The sequence below is a fragment of the Mesoplodon densirostris genome, chromosome 3, assembly GCF_025265405.1.
Source record: "Mesoplodon densirostris isolate mMesDen1 chromosome 3, mMesDen1 primary haplotype, whole genome shotgun sequence".
Taxonomy (NCBI): Eukaryota; Metazoa; Chordata; class Mammalia; order Artiodactyla; family Ziphiidae; genus Mesoplodon; species Mesoplodon densirostris.
The window spans coordinates 97,483,930-97,508,522 of NC_082663.1; the positions used below are offsets into that span (position 1 = coordinate 97,483,930).

The 24,593-nt window shown below is 42.8% G+C and overlaps 1 protein-coding gene across 2 annotated transcripts in view; it reads right to left on the reverse strand.

Moving 5' to 3' along the window:
• The window catches only part of SEMA6A (semaphorin 6A), a 60,064-nt gene that overhangs the window by 27,306 nt on the left and 8,165 nt on the right, over positions 1 to 24,593 (reverse strand). For both annotated transcript variants that reach the window (XM_060091865.1, XM_060091864.1), the window contains exons 5-15: positions 24,369 to 24,470; positions 18,322 to 18,412; positions 15,196 to 15,315; positions 14,416 to 14,504; positions 13,339 to 13,556; positions 9,427 to 9,558; positions 7,098 to 7,253; positions 4,173 to 4,349; positions 3,661 to 3,801; positions 3,494 to 3,574; positions 1,236 to 1,294 (exon numbers count right to left, since the gene is read on the reverse strand). In XM_060091865.1, coding sequence (XP_059947848.1) covers positions 1,236 to 1,294; positions 3,494 to 3,574; positions 3,661 to 3,801; positions 4,173 to 4,349; positions 7,098 to 7,253; positions 9,427 to 9,558; positions 13,339 to 13,556; positions 14,416 to 14,504; positions 15,196 to 15,315; positions 18,322 to 18,412; positions 24,369 to 24,470 — 1,366 coding nt within the window. The remainder of the gene's footprint in view (positions 1 to 1,235; positions 1,295 to 3,493; positions 3,575 to 3,660; positions 3,802 to 4,172; positions 4,350 to 7,097; positions 7,254 to 9,426; positions 9,559 to 13,338; positions 13,557 to 14,415; positions 14,505 to 15,195; positions 15,316 to 18,321; positions 18,413 to 24,368; positions 24,471 to 24,593) is intronic.

A 24,593-nucleotide genomic window follows, 5' to 3' on the forward strand; every position in this document is an offset into this window, starting at 1 on the left:
CGGACGCGCAGGCTCAGCGGCCATGGCTCACGGGCCCAGCCGCTCTGTGGCACGTGGGATCCTTCCAGGCCGGGGCACGAACCCGTGTCCCCTGCATCGGCAGGCGGACTCTCAACCACTGCGCCACCAGGGAAGCCCCCTGTGCTAATTTCTTAATTCAGATTTTGTGTGTGAAGACATAAGAAGAAGCTTTTTCCGGTATATATTTGCAAACAAACAAACAAACAAAATATGACCAAGAATTTGGAGATGAGGCTCTGTGGCCCTATTTATTTGATTATGTCTGTTCTCTAGAAAAGATAAGGTATTAAATGGCACCTTAGAGTCTGTAATTTCTGGACTCATGGCTCAAAGATTTAGAGTTATATCCATGATTTTCGTTATCAAATCAAATATCAGAAGTAATATAGTTTCATTCCCTTAGGAGCTATTTTTGGTGCCATTCTGAATACAGGCTTCTTGAAATTTATCACATACAACATTTAAAACATGGCAAACTAAATGTTTTCCAAGAGTATGGCATTATTCTCTAAATTAGCATTAATAAAGCATTTTCAGGAGAATATTGATACTAATCAGATCACTGGACAACTGGGCAGACCTTTGACCAGGATCCTTTATAAAAAGTTCTAACTAAAATGTTAGCATGTAATAACTTTTGAAATGGCCTCTGAGATTAGTATAGTAGGTCAGTTCTTATAAAAAGGTTATTTTGAGTCACCTTGTATGTAGTGGGTTCTTTCTGAAATTTTTTTCTACTGCAAATGGTAATAAACATAAATCTAATTTAAAAAATAATTAATTTTGTTAATCGATATGTTCAAGAGAAATAAAATAGTCCCATTCAATTAAAAAGCTAGAGTATAGTGATCAGTCTTTTTATTATTTGGCTGAAAATTATGGCAATAACGTATCTTTAAAAACAACAAAACTGGTTTTAAATGGAAATGCTGATGTAACTTACTCCCCTGCTGTAGTAGACATCCTCTAGAGTGAATTTATTCCACAGCATTATGATAATGAAATAGGTGCCAGCATTTATGGCAACAGCATTGGCAACAGAGGCTTCAAAACACACTGTTTTCTTTGATATTTAGAAGGTGATTTCTGTTATTTATGCATGTTTTAGAGGCAGCTGCCCTCAGTTTCACATGTGGGGCCATGTTTCTAGGCCAGTCTATAAAAGCATCTTTTTTACAGAATAAATATCCAAATGGATAAAAAACTCTACTTACTGTGACAGTCTCCCAGGCCATCTGTATTGCCACGCTCTATGTCCTGTTCAAAAGTCAGTCTTCAAAAAAAAGGAGGGAAGAGAAGAAAGATAGACACAAATTCAATGATATGAGTCTATTGCAGGATGCATCTTAAGTTTAACTAAAGCAACTAACACAGTTTGATAAATTGAGTGACAGGTGCAGAAAAGTAGGTAACAGCTCAAAAGTTTATCTCCAAAGCTTACAGAAATGAGTCCTTTGTGAATCTCCCAAGAGAAGCCATGTTTTAGACAGTTAATTCAGGTATTATTCAGGGAGTTAATTAGTTTGTGGATTACCTATATCACTCTTTGCCTCTGATGCCCTGAGCATTTCTTAAATATCTGAGAAGTTTACATGTTAACACACACTCCTTACATAAGTGATACAGAAGTCTCTAAATTAGAAAAAAGTATTTTCCTCTCTTTTGCCCCAACTCTTGCCTTCCTAGACCTTTATCTGTTTCTTTGCTTAGAAGTAGCTTTGTATAACAAAGTGTTCAAATGGTCAGTGGATATGTGGGCCCCTGAGAGGACGGACATGGCGGTGCCTTTTGCTGAGACCACTCAGGTGTTTTCGTTCACCCCTGCCCCAGGCCCAGTCCTCAGGAGTATTGCCCTCCTGCTCCTCTACAGGCTCACTCTTCTTATAAGGTCACCTTTGGGCTGTATAAACTATTAACACCATTAATAAGATCAATCCTAATAGTATCTATTTAGATTTTTAAATAAGCGCACTGGAATACTCCAAAGGAGTCTTGTCCTTTTTGGGGGGGAATTTTGCGCTTCTTTCTACACCATAACTGAAACTCCTGTTTTGTAACTGCCTTCAGAGTTTACTTATGAGCCATATAGGAAAACTTTTTGGAAAGTCACACCTTGATCTAATAATGCCCCATGTTTGTTTTCCAGTGTTTTTATGTTGTATTAAAAATCAAATTCATCCTCAAAGGATAAAGATTTCTAGAGGTAATGAAAGCCAGTATGCACCAGGCCCTGAAGGCCACTTTCCAAAGAGAGTTCCACATGTTTTGAACCATGAAATGTTCTCATGTTGACTTTAAAATGATTCTTAAAAATCAGTCTTCCTACTTTTGGTCACACCTTGACTCAAGAAAGGAGATAGGTCATTTCTCAGCTTCCCTCACTGTGCATTATGATCCTTTCTCCTTCACTTCAAGGTTCTGGTGAAAAGATGCAAAGCTTTAACACTGTAGTAGGTCAATATTGCTACTCACAAAGCTGATCTAATAATAAATGGTGAGTCAGCCCTTTGCATTAGTCAAATTTCCAGGTCAGACTTGATAGTTACCATTAGCTCTGTATATGGAAATACTTTCCCTCAAATTATGCAGGTGGTGGTCATCAGATATGCCCTCCTGTCTGTTGACTAGCTATTCTCAAATGGGAGAGGAGGCTCAGAGTGATGTGAGGACGATTCTTTTCACCCCTTAGATCAGAGGAAGTTGAAGAAATGGCTAAGAAGGAACTGTGCTGCCATCTGGCACCTTCCTTGAATTGCCATAACCCGTCAAGGATATGCGTTGAATATTTCTCCAAATGTCATTTTGGATTTCACATCCACTGAAGTAAAAGCATAAAACCTTTGAGCTAATACCATCCAGGCATTTAAAGTCAGGGTAACAATTCTAAGCATCAAAATCACATGCATGGCAGACTAGCTTGATCTAACTGATCTGCTGGAGAAATGCCAAGAATTGATTTTACCACCTAATGAGTAATAGGGTCAACTGTTCTTCAGTGCAGGGGAGAGGTTTATTGCATGTATACACTATGCTTGCAGTACAAATGCATTGCTTAACAAATGCTCCACAGTGTCTTCTCAGCCCTGGATGGTCAATTAGAAGAGCCAGTTTTGCTATGGCTGGACAAACCACATCACTAATCTAATTGGTACCCTCTTGCTCCCTTTCTCGGCTGTTCTCGCACTGTGATGATCAAGGCATGTACCATCGCGTCCCTCTCTCCAGGGAATACTTAGAAGTCCACTGTGTTGTTTTTCTCTGTTTTTAATTAGTCTGAGGATGGATGATTAATCAATTGGAAATCTGCCACGTGATGTTGGGTCGTTCTATGAAATGGGAAAAGGAGGGAGAACGGCCGGCAGTCGTATTGATGAGGTTTGTGCACAGAAGGCTGAGTGGCGGTGGTGTGTGTGAGCGCAATTAATTGTACGTCTAGGCCACTTTATACTCTCCCACACCTCGGGCTGCTTACCTACTGCCAGGTGACAGATGGGCACAGGCACCTCCTTCCTTTACCCACCCACAGTAGGGGTCTCTGGAAGCGATACAGGTTCTGTAGGAAGAGGATGACTGTGAGCTACCTAGGACTCTTTTCTAAGCACTGTGGACTTTCTAATGATCAATGGGGCAAATACATACTTTTTGCACTTCCCATGTCGTTCACACCGGCCAAGGGGAACCTTTATCACACAAGTGGAAAATGCAACATACAGAGAGCTGCTTGCTTTGTCCAGTTGCATGCCCATAATCCTCTTGTCTTCTACTCCGTCATAGCTGCACCTAATGTTATAAGGCAGGATAATATCATTCACGGTCTCTCTTGGGTCAGTTCTCTTCTTCCTGCCACCACCCTTACACCCCACCTCCCAGCGCACAAGGTTAGATCTCTCAATCTGATCCAGCTGAACGGGAAGCAGAACCTTATGTGTGCACCCACACACATACACATAAACACACAATGTATGTGTTTATATAAACACACACATTATTAGCAAGGAGAAAATAATGCTTTTAATGTATGAAAAGATTTTTACAAATAATACTACAAGTCACCTAAGTGCATACAATCTAAGTCTGCCATGATTTCTCTGAATGGAAAAGATAATAAAGTAACAAATAATTACTAGGAAAGAACCAAACATTCTACGCACTTTTCAGGGTTGTAGACGCTCATCTCCTCCAGGAAAAGGCTGTCATTTAGGAAACCACTGTTTCCTATCCTGGCCAAGAACTTCAAGATGATTCCCTTCTCTGATCCCAGGAAAACCACAGTGTGATTCTGATATGGCCCAGCAGCGGTGTCCACCGCAATTTTGGTCAGGCGGTATCTAAAATGACAGGATCACATTTTTTATCTCTTTGTTGGTCTTTCATTAAAGTGTCCCCTTTTCCACTTCAAACAGTTGGGATAGAGCTTTCTAGTAATAACCTCAAGAAAAATATATGCATATAAATAATGCTCTCAAGCTGTTCTGCTCCTTTATTTCCATATGTAGAGCATTAGTATGGCTCCAAGGGGAGGAAAGAGGTATGTATGTGTGGAGGCCAAGTTACATAATAAATACGTAGCCATCACCATCTGAAACCACTCAGCAATTATCCCTTCCATGAACAACAAGGAAAGACTGATGTCTGCTGTGAAGAGGGGAAGAAATAATAAGTGAATTCATTTAATATTTCACAATGCAAAGTACTAACCACTATCCGATCACAGCTAACATTTCACTGAACACTGAAAAGAAAAGCAGCAGCTACCATTTTTCCATACTCTTCCTCTGAGGTGCCAAGACTTGTCAACAAAATGTCGGACTGGAAAGCTTTCTGATTGTGTACAGAGGGGTAGAGAGTTCTGAAGGATGGGGAGGTAGAGTGCTAATGGCAATATTAATAAATAAATGGATATACAAACCAAACCAGATCCACCTAAAGCCAAAGGTGAAGGGTATTAGTCCTATTGCCTGCCTAGGTAAGTCCTATTGGGTATCCTCCTTCTCTGAAATCCCATAGCCGTTCAACACTCCACAGATACCCTTTTCTCCTTAAGCATCGTGGCAGGAACCGGAAAACATGGATTCTTCTGCAAGTTACATACCATGGTTTCCATCTTATGGGCAAGAGCCATTATAGTATTGGGTTGGCCAAAATCTGCCTTCGGTTTTTAAGTAAAAATAAAAGACACATTTTTCATTTTCACCAAGAACTTTACTGAACAACATATTCACCCTTTTGTTACACTACCTTCTGCCATTTTTCAGGCAACTTCATAATTCCATCTTTCCAAAACTTTTAATCTTTTTGAGCATGGAACTGTTCCAGGTGCCTTTTACAGTCTTCCAAGGAATTGAAATTTTTCCATTAAGAGAATTTTGTAAAGACCTAAATAAATGGAAATCCAAAGGTGCAATGTCTGGTCAATATGGCAGATGAATCAGAACCCTGGCCAAACCATAACAGTTTTTGCCTGGTCATTGAAGAAACATGTGGTCTTGCATTATCTAATGCATCATATAATTCTGGACGCTTTTTATCAAGTGCTGCGTTCAGTTGGTCTAATTGGGAGCAGTACTTGTTGAAACTGTTTGGTTTTCCGGAAGGAGCTCATAATAGAGGACTCCCTTCCAACCCCACCATATATGCAACATCACCTTCTTTGCATGAAGACCGGCCTTTGGTGTGGTTGGTGGTGGTTCATTTCGCTTGCCCCACGATCTCTTCCATTCCACATTATTGTACAGTATCTACTTTTCATCACCCGTCACCATTTGTTTCAAAAATGGAGCGTTTTCATTACATTTAAGTGGAGAATCGCATGCAGAAATATGGTCAAGGTTTTTTTTGCTTAATTTATGTGGAACCCAAACATCAAAGAGATTAACATAACGAAGCTGGTGCAAATGATTTTCAACGCTTGATTTGGGTATTTTGAGTATGTTGGTTATCTCCTGCGTGGTATAATGTTGATTGTTCTCAATTAATGTCTCGATCTGATAGCTATCAACGTCAACTGTTCTACCTGACCGTGGAACATCATCCAGTGAGAAATCTCCAGCACGAAACTTCGCAAACCACTTTTGACAGGTTCGATCAGTCACAGCACCTTCTCTATACACTGCACAAATCTTTTCTGGCATTTCGGTTGCGTTTTTACCTTTCTCGAAATAATAAAGCATAATATGCCGAAAATGTTGCTTTTTTTCTTCCATCTTCAGTATTAAAATGGCTACACAAAAATTCGCCAATTTTGATAAGTCTTTTTTAAAATGCACACTGATATGACATCTGTCACATACAATCTAACAAAATTGCTTTGAATGAAGTTAAAGAAAACTAAGTTCTACCAGAGCCATCTTATGGAAAAAACTGAATGAACCTTTTGGCCACCCCACTACTTTAATATCTTTCAATCAAGTCACTGTTTAAAAATAGTGGTAAAGTTAATTAACATTTTGTTTGATGACTGCCAAAACTGGATGGTACTTGGGAAAGCCTGTTGAACTGTTTGGCAGTAAACCCTAAATAAACATGAGAAGGAGGAGTATTTAACGCTGTCACAGATTTCTAATCAGCTATCCCTTCTCCGTTGGCCACCACTCCAGACAACAAATGCTAAACTATGAACCCTTCATGCTGTTATACTTGTGCAAATGCTCCGTTAGTCCATGCTGCATATGACAGCTAACAATCTAGGGACAGTGCTCAGATGACATCTGCAGCATGTTTTGCAACCATATCCAACGAAATAGGTATCTCCATCCATTGACTGATTCTCTTCACTTCTCCTCTGCTCTTACACACATGGGATGAACAGGCTAAAGCAGAAGGAGATATCTTTGTTTCCGCTAATTGCTGGCATGTGTCCAATTAGCCTGAAACTATCTGAACTGTGTTCACTGGGAATGTGGTCATGGGGTTTGGTGGCATCCACCCATGTGCCCGGGACTTCAGAGCTGAATCAATGCCCAGGATAACAGAAGACGTTTGTGGCATTTCAAACTGTGATCCACTGATGACAGGTTCTGTAAGCATGGGGAGGAACAGGGGAGATCCAGTGAGGACATGGTTTGCTTGACACCCACCTGACCATCGTCCTCAGGAACCATGGCTTGTTGATGATGGAGGGCACGGCCTCATCCATGAGTGGGTGCGTTTTGATGAAATTCAGGGTATCGTCAGGAAATTCATTGGAGGTTGCATATTTTTCTAAGGAGGATGAGCCAGCGCAGCAACCTGGCCTAAAAAGAAACAAAGGGAGGGGGCTTATATCATGCTTTATGGCAAATTCTTTGAATGAACTGCTTCTCTGTGCATATTGCGTGAGGGAGAATATACCGTAGGCTGAGAAGAGGAAGCTGAACAATGCATAATGCCACCAAAAAATATGCTTAGATTTCCTCAGGGCCACCTCCTCACTCCATAGAGAAGCCTGAGCCAGGACAGTTCAGCCTTGGCTGGGAGCAGCTTGGCTTCTCTGCCAGAAGCAAAAACCCACCCCATAAACAGTGATGGAGCTTGAAACAAGTGAGGGTTTGGTTTGCACGTCTCCGGGACTGCTCTGTCTGTCTTAAAACACTGCTAGAACTTCTGGAGGCATTTGTTCCACAAAAAGAGACAACTGGGCTGACTTTTTCACAAATGTAGAAAACAAAGGCGTTCAAAAAGCTGCCAGCCTTACATACCTGCTAGACTCAGTGTAACCATCTCTCATTACTAGGGGGTCAGAGAACATTTGGGTTTTGTTTTTCATTGTTTTTGTTTGATTTGGGTAGGTATGAAAAGCCATTTACACTGAAATTCTTGCCTGAGAAGGCATTTTTAAAATTTCTAAACAATGACACTGAAAATTCATTTCTAAAAGAAATTATATGGTTTTAGGAGTCAAGGGACATCTCAGCAAAGTCAGATCAGGGAAACACCGGCACCAGTCTTGTCCAGACACCTGCTTTGCCCACTGGTGCAGGAGAGAAAAGTGGACCCTGACTACACTGGCAGGGTCTAGCCCCAGGCACACGCTTTCATGGCACTAACCCAGCCAGCCAGTGAAAGCGCCCAGATGTCTGTAAGAGAGACAGGCCAGCACGTGGAAGGATGAAAGCAAACACGCTGCCACCAGTAGAAAGTCACTTGAAGTGTGTGTCCTGGTAACGGCGGAGTGACACCATCTTTTGATACCCAGGGGAGCATATTACATAAGTATTCCCTGAAACCTGATCCCTTAAGCTTAACTCCCTTTCCTGCTTACCTGGAAGGTAGCTAAGAATCCCAGGCAATGACTTAGAGAATCTATCTGAGGTTGCCACAGTATGCTTTCTACACCTAGTCTGCTCTCCATAAATAACAGAGAATGCACATGCCATTTAATTGAGGGGATGAAAATGGATGAACTGTAGGGGTTTCTCCCGTGGGTACAGTGTTTCATATTATCTAAGTTAGTTCAATTAAGTGAATTGCGCTGGGTATTTTGTGTGGGGGATTGGATGTCGGAGGAGAGAGTTGGAAACCAAAAAAGTTCAGAAGACACTGGGTTTCCTTCCACAAATTAAGTGGAGGAAGCCGAACACACAGGGATGTTTCTATATAACTTAGATTTCGAATGCTGTGATGGGAGGTATGCAGTGTGTGCCACATAAAGAGGGCAGGCACGGGGCTGGGAGAGAGTTTCATCCTGTCCCAGTTAGGAGGAGTGAGTTAACTGGTTTAGTGTGAGGATTTGATAGATATTCCACAGGACCAAAAGGTCTCTGTATTGTCTCTCAACAATAGGTTCCTCATGAAAGCACTTCTGGGGCACATTTTGGGGAGGGGAGAATCGACAGTGCATCTGGACCCCAAGCAGACCAGAACCTGGCAGACTAGAGACATCCTAATAATGGCCCATTGTACCTGCTGCCCTTGGCCCAGAGTCCGGGATCAGTTCTGATCCAGTCTAGCCACAAAATCCAGGGAACACCATTTATATTTTACATTTTTTTAAGGCTGAAAGACATGGGTCTCTGCAAAACTGAAGAGAAGCGGGGAGGGGCGGTGGAAATCATCTCCCCAGAGATGTGAACTTGCACAACTCACTTTATACCTCTCTGGGCCTCAATTTCATCAACTATAGACCATTGGGGATGCTGGACCAGATGATTCCTGTCATCCTAGGATTGCACTGGATAATCCACAGATAGAGAGTCTAAGCAAAAGACTAGAGAGTCACTGTTTTGAATACAACTATAGGTAATTTGGGGTTTCGGTTAAGGTAATGAAGGCAAACGGCCTCACTGGCCTTTCTATTGTGTTGGCATTTGTATCTGCGTGGCCAGCACGGAAGGCACTAGTGTGCAGTTTATAAGATGCTTATTATCAGGGGAGCAGATGGCACCATTTCTAGAAATTCAAGAAAGCCGTTTAAATATTTGCACATACCTAGGCTTAGGCACTCGTTCATCAGGAACTGGTGTCCACGTGGAATCTGGAGACTTCTGTTCTTTGAATCTCCCAGTAAAAACAATGGCGACATCATGCATGTCATAGGCACACACTGCAGACCCAGGGATGCTGCAGTAGGACATTTCACACAAAGTGTTATTCATGCAACAGTCACGCATGCAGTTTGGAAAATATACTCCAAAGTAACTTGCCTAGTACGGGCAGTTGAAATTTAATGTTCGTATCCTGAACACTATAAATGTAAGGGATCCTAGCGCATAAGGTGAATGTTTCTGTGACTCAAATTTGCATCAGTGGCCTTAAAGAAAGGGCTAGTTACGGCAGAATCATAGAGGAAAATCTCTTTATGTCTTGTGTCTGGCACTGCTTTTGTTTATAAAGGAGGAATGGTCGAGCTGGTGATTTATACGTTTCATGAATTCCCTGAAATTATCAGTCTTTAAACCAAGTATAAAATGTTTGGACAACATTCTGCATCTCTAATGTTGGTGAAAATTTGAAGTAAAAGTGCTCCTACTGTTCACATATTCCTTCTTTGAATTTGGTTCCTCAAGCCAAGGACCTCACGAGTGAGGATGTTATGTGTGAGGAACCCAACCATATTTTATGTTAGTCACTGTACCTTGCAAGGTTTACTTCCTGTTTATTTGCATAAGACTAAACAATTTAAATCTCTAAAGCACCAACACTTTGCAAATAAAATGCTCTATTAAGTGCTAAATAATAATAATGACAGTAATCTCTACCTGTAATTACATTCTTGCCTGGCACTCCTAGAAGGATTTGGGGATTTTTTTTTTTTTCCATCAGTGGTGAACAGACATGAATTATTCATTCATCTAGGTACACTGCTTAAACCCATGTTTGTTTTTGACTATGGTCGTTCCTTGATTTTGATCAAATAAATTTCAGCCACTGGCTGGCCGACAGTTTTAATCAGGCTTGGAGGTAGTGGGTCACTGTACACAGAAGCATCCAGGGCAAGACACAAGCACTCTGCAGCATGAACATCATCCAGGGAGAAAGAATGATTTAGTCCTGATTTTGCAGATGTTGAAAGGATACGGAAATCACTTCATATATGATTAGGAGAATTTTATGCCATCTTTAATTTCATAACACAGTTATGAAGTATTACTAATAAAGCAAGAAATAGGGAGAGGATTAGAAAGCTTATTTAAAACAAGGTGGCAGGATGAATTTTAAAGTATGTAGCGTCTGTGTGTGTGTGTGTGTGTGTGTGTGTGTGTGTGTATTCACAGTATTGAGTCTATAATAAGACAATGATCCCCATTTGTTTTGAAATTTCAGAACCCCCAGCATTATTTAATTTTGTAAGACTCTCACCACATCTCGCTTTCCTAAAAGTAAGAGGTTTACCTATTTACTTTAAATATTAAGAAAAATAGGATAAATATTGAAGTATTTTATGAGGCACTTCATAACAACTAAAGATACCCTATGGTTTTTTTTTTTTTTTTTTTTTTTTTTTTTTTTTTTTTTTTTTGCGGTACGCGGGCCTCTCACTGTTGTGGCCTCTCCGGTTGCGGAGCACAGGCTCCGGACACGCAGGCTCAGCGGCCATGGCTCGGGCCCAGCCGCTCCGCGGCATGTGGGATCTTCCCGGACCGGGGCACGAACCCGCGTCCCCTGCATCAGCAGGCGGACTCTCAACCACTGCGCCACCAGGGAAGCCCTACCCTATGGTTTTATAGTCTTCCTTAGGTTATACTCATTTGTAAATCCTTTCTTTTTCCTTCCCTACTTTATTCCCTCCCTTTCTTCCCATCTTCTGTTCATTCAGCATATATTTATGGAACCCCTAATCTCAAGCAGTGAATGTCAGTAAATAAGAGCATCCTGCTCTCAGCTGACTCACAGTTCAGTGTGTAAGAAAACAACAACAAAAACAACAACAGTGATAATAATAACAACAATAACAAATATTCCAACACAATCTGGTAAAAAGAGGCATGTGCAGGGTTCCATGGGGGCAGCTGGAGCCGAGGCTTGGAGCATTCCCGGGGGTTCAGTGGGCAAACAGACATGGGTTTGGCGGGCAGACTTGGCAGAGAGCAGGGCATGAGCAAGCTCCAGTAAGCCCTCTGTGCTGGAGGAGGAGCCTGTGCCTGATCATGAGGGGGCCTGCATGCTGTGCCAAGGAAGCTGGGCTTTATCCCCAGGGCAAAGAGGAGCCCCTAAAGGATTTGAAACAACCTGACATGATGAAGTGTGCATGTGTGGAGGATCCGGTGGAGAGGGATGAAACCAGAGGGAGTAAAGCAAGAGAGGGACTATAATTTATATATGAAAACTGGTATGCATATCTTTGCCATTTTCTGATTTTACTAAACAGACAAGGTTTCTGAGACTGCATTAGCATGCACTAATTGGATGTTTCCTAGGGGCCTTTTAAGAAAATTCTTTAAATGGGAGTATACGTAATACGCAGGAATCTACTACTCTATTGTAATCATGAAGTGACTCGCTCTCTCAAAAAACATACAAAAATTACAAATGTGCTCTGAAACTCCACTGGCACCTACATTCTGTGTTCCAAAATAGTATTCTTTTTCAACACTACTGGATACATCGGTTCCAAAGTATGAGCAGTCAAGGCCTGAATTTTATCTTTTCTATTCTCAAGTCTAAAAATTCCTTCAGATGGTTGCAGCCTATTTAAACCTAACTAAAGACTTCTTGCTGCAATATGGGTTTATGTTTTCATATCTCTTCAGTGGGAACTCTTGACTCTTGCCCTCCATATAATTGGGGAACATTATTTCATCTTTCAGCTAGCTCTGTTCTGGGCTCTACCCAATTCTTAAGCATTTCTTCCTAGCAGCTATCCTGTCATCTAGCCACTCATCAAGTGCTTCAAAGTTTTTGTAAAAAGTATAATCCAAAACAAAACAGTGCATTCCTTATGGAAGATCATATGGAACACACAAAATTCTACATGGAAATGAGAATATAGTACATGTATTTCAATTTCATGACCATGGCCAGAGTTAGGATCATTTCCAGACAACGGTGCTAGTACTCTAAGGTTTGGGAGAGCCAAGTACCAGGGAACATAGTGTCCCTCTTCCTTCTGTTCTTTAGTCTCTACACATTTCACTGTTCCAGGGACAGTTATTAGTGTGCCATTTAATAGCTCAGTGTCTTAGCTTAAGTAAATACAAAAATAGGGGTGAACAGGCTGAGACAGTATTTCTCCGTGCAACGTTTGATGACTTGTAAATCCTCAGTAGAACCCTCCAGAGTCAGACAGTAGTGCTGTGGTTGGGATGCTGATTCCTCTGACAGGATAATAACCAGGGTCCCTTAGGTGGGATGCAAGATTGACTCATCTAATTCCTAAATTTCACTTTGTAGCATTTTAATAAGTTTCCAGTATTTTTACTTCAAAAATTACTGATCTAGTCACAGAAATATTAAAAGTCAAATAAAATGTTAGATGACCTAGAAGGGAAAGGAGGAACATTCTTGAGTTCCAAAGCTGCTGCTTCCATCTATTGGCTACCTAGACCAGATAGTATAATTGAACTCAGTTTCCTCAAGTGTAAAACGAAGGCAACGGTATTCACTTTTCAAGATTACTGGAGGGGTTGAGAAATAGCACATGAATAATGTTTATACCCCAGGCATATGAAAAGACTATATTGTTATAATTTATCTAATTATTTTCTCCAGAATCCTACTCTAACAGTGCTTATAAATGACTGTTAATTTGTTGATGAAAACTGAATGTTAAGTGCTTCTTAGCTACAAATAGTGAATGGCAATTTTTCCATCAGTTGCAAATCTTGTGTATTAGACAAGAACCCCTTGGGAAAAGGAAGCCAGGAAGGACCGATTAAGTCCATACAGCCAGGGCATGGTTACCTGTTATAAGGTGTGGAAAACGTTGCCAGGACAACGTCACGGCCATTAATACGAATCACGTCTGTAACCGCCTGGAGGATGTTGAAATAAAAATGAGAGTCCCCTGGAACTGAGCAGTTCAGGCGAGCTTTAAGGAAAGATGTCCACTGTTTCTCCAGGACTCTTTGTGACCCTCCCATGTCATTCTTACAAACCTGAGCCACTCTTGGGAAAACTACCTGCAGAGGAAAAACATGGAGAAAATGAAATGCACTTACTTTTCGTGGAGATCTTAGTAGAATTTGCCTTTCTTAGAAAACAGAAACAGAACAACAAGGTGCTTAATTTAATCCTGTGTTTCTAAAATCAGTAGCAAAAGAAAAAGAAGGGAAAAACTCAGCATTGGAACAGCATGTTTTGAAAGATAAGGCTGTGGCATTTAATACAGAGCCATAAATCCTTCAGGGGATCAGCTCCCAGCCACATAAACTCATTTCCATACAGACTGCTTAGCTTTTTATTTCCTCAAACAAAAGCACACTTGTATGCACCATCTCTGCCATCCTCACTAGCTGCCTCTGGGCTCTGCATCTCATACTCTGAATTCCTCTAACCGTGCAAGCCACCCTGGCATTGAATTATGCCCTCTAACTTAGTGATCTTGATCTACTCTCTGATAAAAATAACTGAAATAGACATCCCCTCAGTGTTCTATTGCTTTTTGTAATACAGTCAAGACCCTTGGTTTTCTTAAAAGATACTGAATACTTACACTCTTTCTCTGGAGCGACTCAATTTAAAACAAAAAAACCTGATGAGTGGACCTGGAAACCACATCTTAAGGTACTTGAAACTCAGTATGAAATCAACCCAACATCTGTCTATTAAATTTTCAATATAAACATTTAAGGGGTTTCCCTGTAATCTGTTACTACTCAGAAAAAGCATACAGGGCTTTGAGGAAGCAAAATGTTTCACTTCCACCAGTCTTTGGCTGGATCTTCTCAAAACGATGACCTTGTCATTAGATTTATGGTTCTTATTTCAAAGTCATTGATAACCACACTGGCCCAAAATTGAGACATCCTCCCCTCTTACCTTTCCCATGGTGTTGTACTCCACCGCTATTTCCCTAAAGAAGAAGTAGATGTAGTCTCCATAATCTACCGCTTGGACAAAATACGGTTCTGTGGACAAATGGGCACTTTAATTGGGGACATGTCACACAGAGTTAAAAGAACTGCAATCAGCTGCAACCAAAGACATGTTATTAATTAAAAGTGTAGGGCCATTAGACATTTGGTTAACACTAACTATTTCTAGTGACTTCACACATGCAAGTGCTGGTGATTTCAGAAAGCATTTAAGCCTACAAGATTTTATCTTTCAGAAGCAGTTGCAATGAACAATGAAGAATAAATGAGTTTTGCATATCTATGTAATTTTATTTTCCACAATACAACGCTCAAACTACAGGATGGATTTTGTACACATCTCTTTGTCACCCTCGGCTCATACAGGGTTGTGAACAGCTTTTTTCCTGTTCCCCACCACCTCCAATCCCCTGTTCCCTTCCATGAATGAAGTGTTCAGTTGTTTTCACGTGGGACTCTGAAATGAGAGCTTGAAGCAGGAAAGATAAATGTCACGTGTTCTATTATAGTGGCATTGGTAGTTTTGATAACACTCCAGAAACTCATGGGAAGTGAAAAGGGGAGGTAAATAAATCAACTGGGGGCAGAAGGTGCAATTTCCACCTTCCTGTCTGTGAGAAGGCATCACTAAGATACAACTACAGTCTGGTCCATCCAGGCTCTGAATCTCCCTCAGGATATGTATCTCCCCCACCTCCCCTCCTTTCTTCTTTTGTTTGTTCACCTTTCAACCATTTTGAATCATGCTTGACGGTCCGTAGGGTTGGGCTGTCTCCAAGACTCCGGTAAATGACTGCATCAATGGCAAGGAAGTCAGTCACTGTAGCAGAGTACAGTTTTCCGTCTTCGAAGAGAAAGAGAAGAGGTGGTCGGAGTTGCAGCAAGATAGTGGGCGCGGGGGAATAATAGAGGCCTCCCCCCCGCCCCGGCTTTCCTGTATCAGGCAGATAAGATAGGGCACCTGGGAAAAGCCCAAGAGTCTCTGGGAAAACACTTGGCCCACATTCCTAACCATTTTAAATTGGGATCATGAGAGATGAAACATTTTTCATTTTTTAAATTGCACGGCAATTTCTAAGCAGCAGCAGCTCAGGGAACAGGGTAAATGAAAAATGTTGTTTGCTTCACTCGATTAGATGTACCTTGACTGAAATCTCAAGGCCAAGGCCTCTTGGACACTGCAACTGCCACCACACCGTGGTAAACTGGATTAGGTAGGAGCCCAGGGAAAGATAGAGGCTGATTTTATCACCAGAAAATTTAAGTGCAAGCAGAAGTAACAGCGTCCTCGGCCTGAGCAGGTGAGGGAAGTTGAAGAAAGGGGATTCATAAGCAAAACAGAGCTGACTAAAATTGCTACTTGTATCCTGCGAGTCTCTGCTCCTCTTTACCTCAGTCAAGAGAGCCACTAAGCCCTGCCAATCTCTCTTTCCATTTAAGAAATATTTGCTTCAGTATTTCCAAAGTCACAAACTGAGAACATTCTGATATATAAGAAGCCAAAGTAAAGGGGCGGGGGGAAGGGATGGTGCTGAGTTCATATCGGTCTTTCTTTAAGAATTCATGCTCTTTGGGACTTATGCTTGAGGATACATTCAAGGCAAAAGAGAGCGAAGATGACTGAAGGTGAATCCTTGAAATTTTGGGATTAGCAAGCATTGTTTACACAAATAATCGAATGGGCTGTTCTGGAATAGCAAAGTCTATGTAGATGAAGTGGAAACACTAATTATATTTAATATAAAAAATTACTTCCTTGGCTCATTTTTAATGGATTACATATCTTCATTAATTGTGGCTTCGAAAGCATCTTCAAAAGTGGTTTATATACAATACAGTATTCTTTTAAGCTCTTCCACTTGTGGAATAAGCATGTGGTTTTTTTTTTTTTTTTTTTTTTTTAAATCTTATCCAAACATACCTAAGCAAAGTTCTTGATGCCTACTTTTGGTCTTAACTGACATTTGCTTAGCTTCAGGATAGAGCTGTCTTCACATCTACACTATTGACATTCATTTATCAGTAAGTATTGACTGTTTGGGTTAGATTTTAACTGCAGACAGCACACCTTTCTATTGATAAACATATGTCTACAAAAATCACAACTTGTCCTGTAGAATCATAGCCCCAGGTCATACAGATACACCTGAAGAGTGGAGGGCAGTGGGAGCACTGTGTGTGTGTGTGTGGTTATTGCTGTTGAACACTCCCCCGTACTCTTTGTTTTACATCCTACACTGGGTATCTCACCAGAACTTTTACTTGTAAAATCAAGTACTATTTTGGCACTCTTCGTAATATGGCAACCGTTGAGGTGCAACAAATATCTTCTGTTTATAAGGGCTGAGCTTTTATGAGATCTCAGACATTTCGGTGAACACTGATTCAACTATACCTGTTGGAGGGGGCAGGGGGGCAGTCACAGTGTGGTCTCACATGGCTTCCTTCCGGAAGCTTGGTGGCCTTAGTAAACACTCTGCCCATTCTCCTCTTTCTACCTCAGGCTACTTCTCTTTAGTTAATGGTTAAACCTGTGTTCTCCACTGCAGCCCACATCCTCCATGGTACTGACTAATGCAGGTGCCAAGTGTCAGAACAGTGTTGCTGCAGAAGTTATGCACTTTAGAATATGCTCAAACACTCTTACCACTGGCCTTGCCCCTGGCCATGCTTACAAACAGGTTTACAAGACTTTGTGTTTCTCACAATGCTGCTTCCCGACAATACTGTGCTCTACCTTTGGAGGAGAACCTGAGAAACCTTTCCTTCTGAACCTGGCACAAACCACTTCTTCCATCTTTGACGGCAGATTCAGGCCCACAAAGGGATGACATTGAGGATGAAGTTCAAGGAGCTAATCTTTTTTCATAATCAAAGCCCTAACGTCTCTTATCTGGCTAGGATGTGCCAGTTTTTAGCTGCTGTGATGGAAATTCTAGCTCACTGCTTTATTACATGCCATAACAATCACTATGATACCAACACTTCTCCCTGTACCCACCTCCACGTGCACAGCTGGCAGTGAATTCCTAAATAAATTTCTAATTAAAACACACACACATGCGTACACAAAAATCCCAATCTGAACGTCGTGGCTTACTTGCTGCTGTTTTATATCCTTTGCAATGGAAGGAAGGAGTGGGGATGGGGAGTACGGGTCAGCCTCAGCTAATCAGCCTCATCCCCTTTGGCCACTACAGTTTTTCTATCAGAGATAGGCATGTAACCTAGTCAGGTCAATGATATCTGAGAACATGTTTGCTGGTCACTTAGGAGTATGTGGTCTCACTGCTCTGATAGACCTTCCAAAAGCTTCCTTTTTGTCTCTTTCCTTCTCCCTTCTGTATGTAGACAAGAGGACATGTAGCCCTAATTGAGCCCCCGGCAGCCATCCTATGACTCTGAGAACAGCCAGTCTCTCTCAGAGCAAGAAAGGAAGCAGAGCAGAGCAATGAAACGGACCCTTGTCCTGGATGAGCTTATGGAGCTGTTGAATCAGACCAACCCCAAAGCCTACCCTACCTTAAATCCGCAATCCACATTGGTGGTTCAAGGTGGGATTTTCTATTACTTCAGCCCAAACATGCCCTAACCAGTATGTCGCATGTTCAGTACAAAGTTGTTATTCTTTCTGAAGGCACAAAAGCACGGGTAAGCGTGGCAAAGACTTCTCTTAAGAAGCAAAAGTACAATTTCCATATGAATTTCAAATGGAAAAGGCATTGTTAATTACACTGTTCACTAGAGAATCAAAGTACAACTGTGACTCTGCAAATCCTCCAGAGTAGATGTGCAGCCACAGGCTGAGCACACAAAAGCAAATGCAGTGAGAAGAAATCAGGTCATTTACCTGCAAACAGTGCAATGTTGGCATGTTTGGCATCGTAAGGGCATCTGGCCATTCCACTAAATTCATCCCCAAAAGGTTCCAAAGTATCCATCTAAATGAAATAACAGGACTTAATTAAGAACAACAGCAACCAGCAGTAGTAATAGCAACTAATATTTACAAAGCTCTTAATTTGCTAAGTAATTCATATGCATGGTGCAAATAATCCTCGAATACCCTCTGAGGTAAGTCTTTCGGTTTCAGATGACGAAGCTGAGGTCTAGAGAGATTAAGTCACTTGACTAAGATTCTACAGCTAGGAGAGTCAGAAATTCAGTCATGTCTGCTTGACTCTGAACCACTACAATAAAGAGATCCCTTTATTCCAATAAAGAGTATCCTTCTGGAATGCTCAAGAAGTAGCCTCTTTCTCCTTGGAAAAGGAATTTCTGAGGCAGACACCAGGAAAACTTAATTCCCCTCCTTCCTCTACTCCCATGAATTATCTGTTCAGTCATGAACTCTATATAGAGAATGACTTCAGTTTTGGTCTTGTTGTGCCCGAGGAGTCCTGCCTTTGTGGGTTAAATCCTAGAAGACGACACTGGAATTCTTTCTCGGGTTACATGATAAGAATAGTATGGTGTCAGCAAAGGTACAAAAACATAGATGCAAGCAGAGCTCAGGTAGCCTTTGTACCTACTTCAGAAACATGTCCCATCCTCAGACTGTGCAGGTGAGAAAGGCCCAGAAGCTGAGAGGCTCCCAACAGCCACAGGCTGCTGCTTGACTTCCATCTCCTAATGCCCAACCCTGGCCTTGTTCCTGTGAGCTAGAGGTTACTACTGGCTAGGGGTTATTACTGGCCTGCCTGTGAGCCCTTTTTAAAAAAACTTTATTTATTTATTTTTGCTGCGTTGGGTCTTTGTTGCTGTGCGCGGTCTTTCTCTAGTTGTGCCGAGCAGAGGCTACTCTTTGTTGTGGTGCGCAGGCTTCTTGTGTGGCGGAGCATGGGCTCTAGGCACACGGGCTTCAGTAGTTGTGGCATGTGGTCTCAGTAGTTGTGGCTTGTGGGCTCTAGAGTGTAGGCTCAGTAGTTGTGGCACACGGGCTCTAGGCACGCAGGCTTCAGTAGTTGCGGCACGTGGGCTCAGTAGTTGTGGCTCGCAGGCTCTAGAGGGCAGGCCCAGTAGTTGTGGCGCACGGGCCTAGTTGCTCCGCAGCATGTGGGATCTTCCTGGACCAGGGCTCGAACCCGTGTCCCCTGTGTTGGCAGGTGGATTCTTAACCACTGTGCCACCAGGGAAGCCTCTGTGAGCCCTATTTTTTTTTTTTTTTTTTTTTTGCGGTACGCGGGCCTCTCACTGTTGTGGCCTCTCCCGTTACGGAGCACAGGCTCCGGACGCGCAGGCCCAGCGGCCATGGCTCACGGGCCAGCCGCTCCGTGGCATGTGGGATCTTCCCAGACTGGGGCACGAACCCGTGTCCCCTGCATCGGCAGGCGGACTCTCAACTACTGCGCCACCAGGGAAGCCCTGTGAGCCCTATTTTAAAACAGGGATATTGCATATAAAAACCTGGATTTCTTGCTTCTTTTGAACAAGTTGGAAAGTCAGTTTAGGCTGTTCTTACCCAAGTGGCAGCCGGCTATAGTTGAGTAACGGCAGCCCCTGCCATTTTCTTCAAACAGGCATGTGGTCATTAGCACCAGGGCTCCTTCACCCACAGATTATCCTGACAACCTGCTTGCTTCACTCCTGTGAGTGACCTGTCTGGCTCCATAGGCATTTGCAGGTGAGGCAGGGCCTTACTAGCTGTTCACCAAATTTCATTTCCCTTTCCTACATATCCCACTAAACTACACTTCCCATCCTCCCTTGCAGGTCAGGTATGATCACATGACTGAGCTCTGGCCAATGGGGTGTGTGTAAGGCTCTTCATCACCAGTCTTCTTTACGGTTTTAGGGTATTTTGTGTATCATCTGGCAGTTGCCTGGTTTGACTACATATATGAGAACGGAAAGAAGATAAACCTAAAACAGCAGTGGTGCTGAGGAAGGATCTGTGAAAAGGCCTTTAGCACTAAATCAGGGTGCCTTAAATCAAGGTGCTTGGAGTTGCTGCCCAGGAGGAACGAGCGAGGTTCTTACTGAGCAGCTGCTAGTGTTGTCCAACACTAGCCCTTTGCCCTCAACCCACAGAAACCTTTTCAGGGATATGACAGGCCATTTCTATGTACAAGCACTTTGAAATCTCCCCCATCGAAGCCATCCTATTTGTTTAAACTGTAGCCGAGAATCACATAAAGCAGTGTGTTAAAAATGTAATTTTAGGGAAAAGATGTTCAAGTTAGACATCCTTTAAAGCAAATGTACTCTTCCCCCAGCACATTTTTATGAAAGTCTTTTCCTAATATTTTGTCCCAAGGAACTGCTGAACTGTGACAGACTTTGCGGTCTGTGGCAAGTATTCAAAGTGATGCTTGGTACACAATGATGCAATGGAAATGCTGTTATCCCAAGCAGTGCATGCTGTAATCCTGGCAATGGGGAAACAATAATATACAGTGGGGACATATGTTTTAAAACGTACCTACTTCTAAAAAAGCAGCTATAGCTATAGCTAGTCAAGGGCAGGAAGCAATGAATAATTAATGTATTGGTTTGGGAACTTGGAAAAGTCCAGAGACAAAACAATGCCATGGTGAAATCCTCCTTCCATGAAGTAATAACTAATCCTTGTAGCAGTCATCAGATGTTAGACTTAACAGCAGCCCCTAGTAAATTAAATCACCGTAGGGTACAGATAATTATACTAAGAACCAGCCTGACTTGTGCGGAAGTTCAAGAGGTTTAGAGAACAGGAGGGAAAAGGTATGGAGTGTAGTTGTAGATTTATAGTGGGCAGCCTTCAGAATTCTTCCCCAGATAATCTTATTTGGGGCTCTAATCTCTGTAATATATTCAGCTTACTTCTGTAAGTCAGGGCTTCCCTGGTGGTGCAGTGGTTGAGAGTCCTCCTGCTGATGCAGGGGACACGGGTTCGTGCCCCTGTCTGGGAAGATCCCACATGCCGCAGAGCGGCTGGGTCTGTGAGCCATGGCCACTGAGCCTGCGCGTCCGGAGCCTGTGCTCCGCCATGGGACAGGCCACAACGGTGAGAGGCCCGCGTACCGCAAAAAAAAAAAAAAAAAAAAAAAAAATGTGTAAGTCAGGGCATGGTGCAGAAGCAAAGGCAAAATTTTGTCACTCTCCCGCTTCAGAGAGTTTAACTTGATGCTTCTGCGCTCTGAGAGTTGGGTTAGTGGAAGACTGGTCATTGTTTTTGCTTTGACCCTTTGGTCCTGATCTGGAGATAACAAGCACTTAAGAGAGAGGCTGTCCATTCTCCCTGCAGCCAAATACATTATGTCTCATATCCTCAGCAAAGTCCCTCTGTGCCCTGAGAGTCTAAAAACACTTGTCTGAGCAATGCCAAGGGTTCTCACTACCAGCCATGCTAGGTGTATCCTGTCTGTGGTTTCTGAGAGGCCCAGGCTCCTGGAACATGTTTCAGCAGGTGTGGCTAGAACAAGGGAGAGGTGAAGGCATCCCTTAGAGGTGAAGCATCCTGGGGAATGGAACATGTGCAGGAAGAATGAGCTGGACCACTTGCAGGCCGGGTATCGGAGTGCCAAGAAAACCTGTAATATTTGTCATAAAAGATAGCTTTCCAGCTAGGGAATTTGTTAGGATTTGTTAGAAACATTAATCTTAATGAGTCCTAAACAATGACAAACGGGGATGGAATATTACGTGGTAGAATTAAAGTCCGTGCTCCAGTGTACCATTACTGGCTGAATGTTTGACTGGACTTCTGCCTCTATTGCAGCCTGAATCGGCTGCTGTCATTGTTTAAAATTTGGATATGACAGTTTTTTTTGCATTAATTTAGATTTATAAAAATACTGCATTGAAAATATCATTTATCTTGATTACTGAATTTTTTGATGCCCCCCCCCACATGTTGCTCCTGAGCCAGATGCCTCACTTGCCTCACCCTAATCCTGACCCTGCTGGTGCCCATTTCCAAACATAAGATGGAAGATGAGCATGAGGGTAAAACAGACCCTCCCTCCAATGTCTATGCTAAGGCAGTCTTTTAAAACTGTCAAACCCAGGCTGGTGAGCCCTCTGGTCCTGATATCAGCCCAACACTTCTTGGCTCATTCTTCACACCCCTAAGGTTTCACTTTGTGCTGGTGAAACCCAAATCTAGATATGCCCCCCATGTCTCTCCCTAAATCAAAGTTGACCCGTCCATCTTCTTGTTGGAGATCTTTATTCATGTCCCATAGGCATTGCCATCCATGGTGCCAGGCATACTCCTAACATGCAAGGTGGAATCCCCGTGTTCTCACCACCCCCCTCAACCCCACTGCTCTTCCTTTACTCCCTGTGCAAACTGGTGGCCGCCCCATCCGTCCACCCACCCAGGAGATAGCCTTGCAGCTGTTCTGTCTTTCCTTATCCCGTGCTTCTTGTTAATTAGTAAATCCTCCTGGTTTTTGTCACTTAAGTATTTCCTGAATCTCATCTCCTCCCTTAATCCCCGAGGCCACCTCCCTCTCTAGGCTCTCTTTTTGTTGGCACCGTCACCTCACAGTCCAGCACTTCAGAACCAAATGAAGTTTCTCAAGCTCAGTAGACCGTTTCTTACTCCGTGCCTTTGTTCATGCTGTTCCCCTACCTGGAATGCCCTCCTCCCTTCATTTGGTAACTTCTGCTTCTTCTCTAAGACTGAGGTTAGGCATTATCTCATTCACTATTTACCCCACAAAATGAATCGAACACCTGTTTGGAGACACTGTGTCAGGTTCTGGGCAATCACAGATGCTTGGGTTTCTCCTGGGCTGGGGTGTTCGTGTTCCATACGTGGGGACAGCAGAAGGGAACACTTGAAGACAGGAGTCGTCTACCTCCTTCTGGAAGCTTTCCCTGACTCCACATCTCTGGCTGATATAAGCACTTCTCTGTGATGCTTCCATCATGCTCTGCATTATGTCACCATGGCAGCAAACCCATGGGATTGCAGTTTTCTTCTCCCTGTCTGGCTTCCCTAAGGATGGAGGCCTCCTATCTGTCTTTACAACGTCAGTGCCTAGTCGTGGGAGAAACTCAATACGGGTTTGCTGAATGACAGACTGTTGCAGAAAGAAGGGACAAGGAAAGCCAAAGATGTGCATCCAAGACCTCAGATCATTGGCATCTCTGCTTCTTCAGCAACACCACCATCAGCTGCATCAGAACTAACTAGATTTATTAATGCTGCGAGGGTTAATTTTTTTCCCTTGCATAAAGGCCAAGATAAGTAAGGCCATAGTCAAGTAAGCTGAGTGCTGAATGGAATTAACTTCCTGTGTTCTTGAAAATCTTACCTAGAGGAAAGTCTGCAGTTTCCAATGGCATGCTTTTGAGATCCCTTTAAAAATAGGAATCATAGGGCTTCCCTGGTGGCGCAGTGGTTGAGAGTCCGCCTGCCGATGCAGGGGACACAGGTTCGTGCCCCGGTCCGGGAGGATCCCACATGCCGCGGAGCGGCTGGGCCCGTGAGCCATGGCCACTGAGCCTGCGTGTCCGGAGCCTGTGCTCCGCAACGGGAGAGGCCACAACAGTGAGAGGCCCGTGTACCGCAAAAAAAAAAAAAAAAAAAAAAGGAATCGTTCACAATATAAGTGTGTTTTTGTGCTCAGAGAGGAGATGGTAGGGTGGGAGGGAAAAAGAGAAAGGGAGAGAGAGGAAATCCACTATGTGGTACATATGTTGGCGTTCTGAACAATAGAGAATAGGGTTTTACAGGAACGGACTTTGTTGGGTCGGCTCTTTAAAGCCTTGTCAAGCAATCCTGAACAAACAGGAAGCTTAGAAGCCTGCTCAGGATCACTCATGTGGAGCAATACATTAAGTCGAACAAGTGAGAGGAACCCAGGTGGTGTTGAATTAACCCTCTTAGGTTACTGCAGGCACAATCACAGTGAATTATGAAATACCTCCGGGCTGTGTGGTTCCAAGAGACAAGACAGCATTTACCTTATAGTTTCTGCAGGAAGGGTTGAAGGCATTAGTTCCACAGACAAACAAAGTATCATCGTTTTTCTTTAGAAGAACTTTAATAAAGTTGTGACACTCATCCTGAAAAATAATTCAAACTTTTTGGTATCCAGTCCGTTCAGTATAGAGACCCCTTGACCGTGCACCATGATCTGCTAACAGCAAGGTTAAAATGCTGGTGGCTGGAGAGTTCCCCTGTGAAAA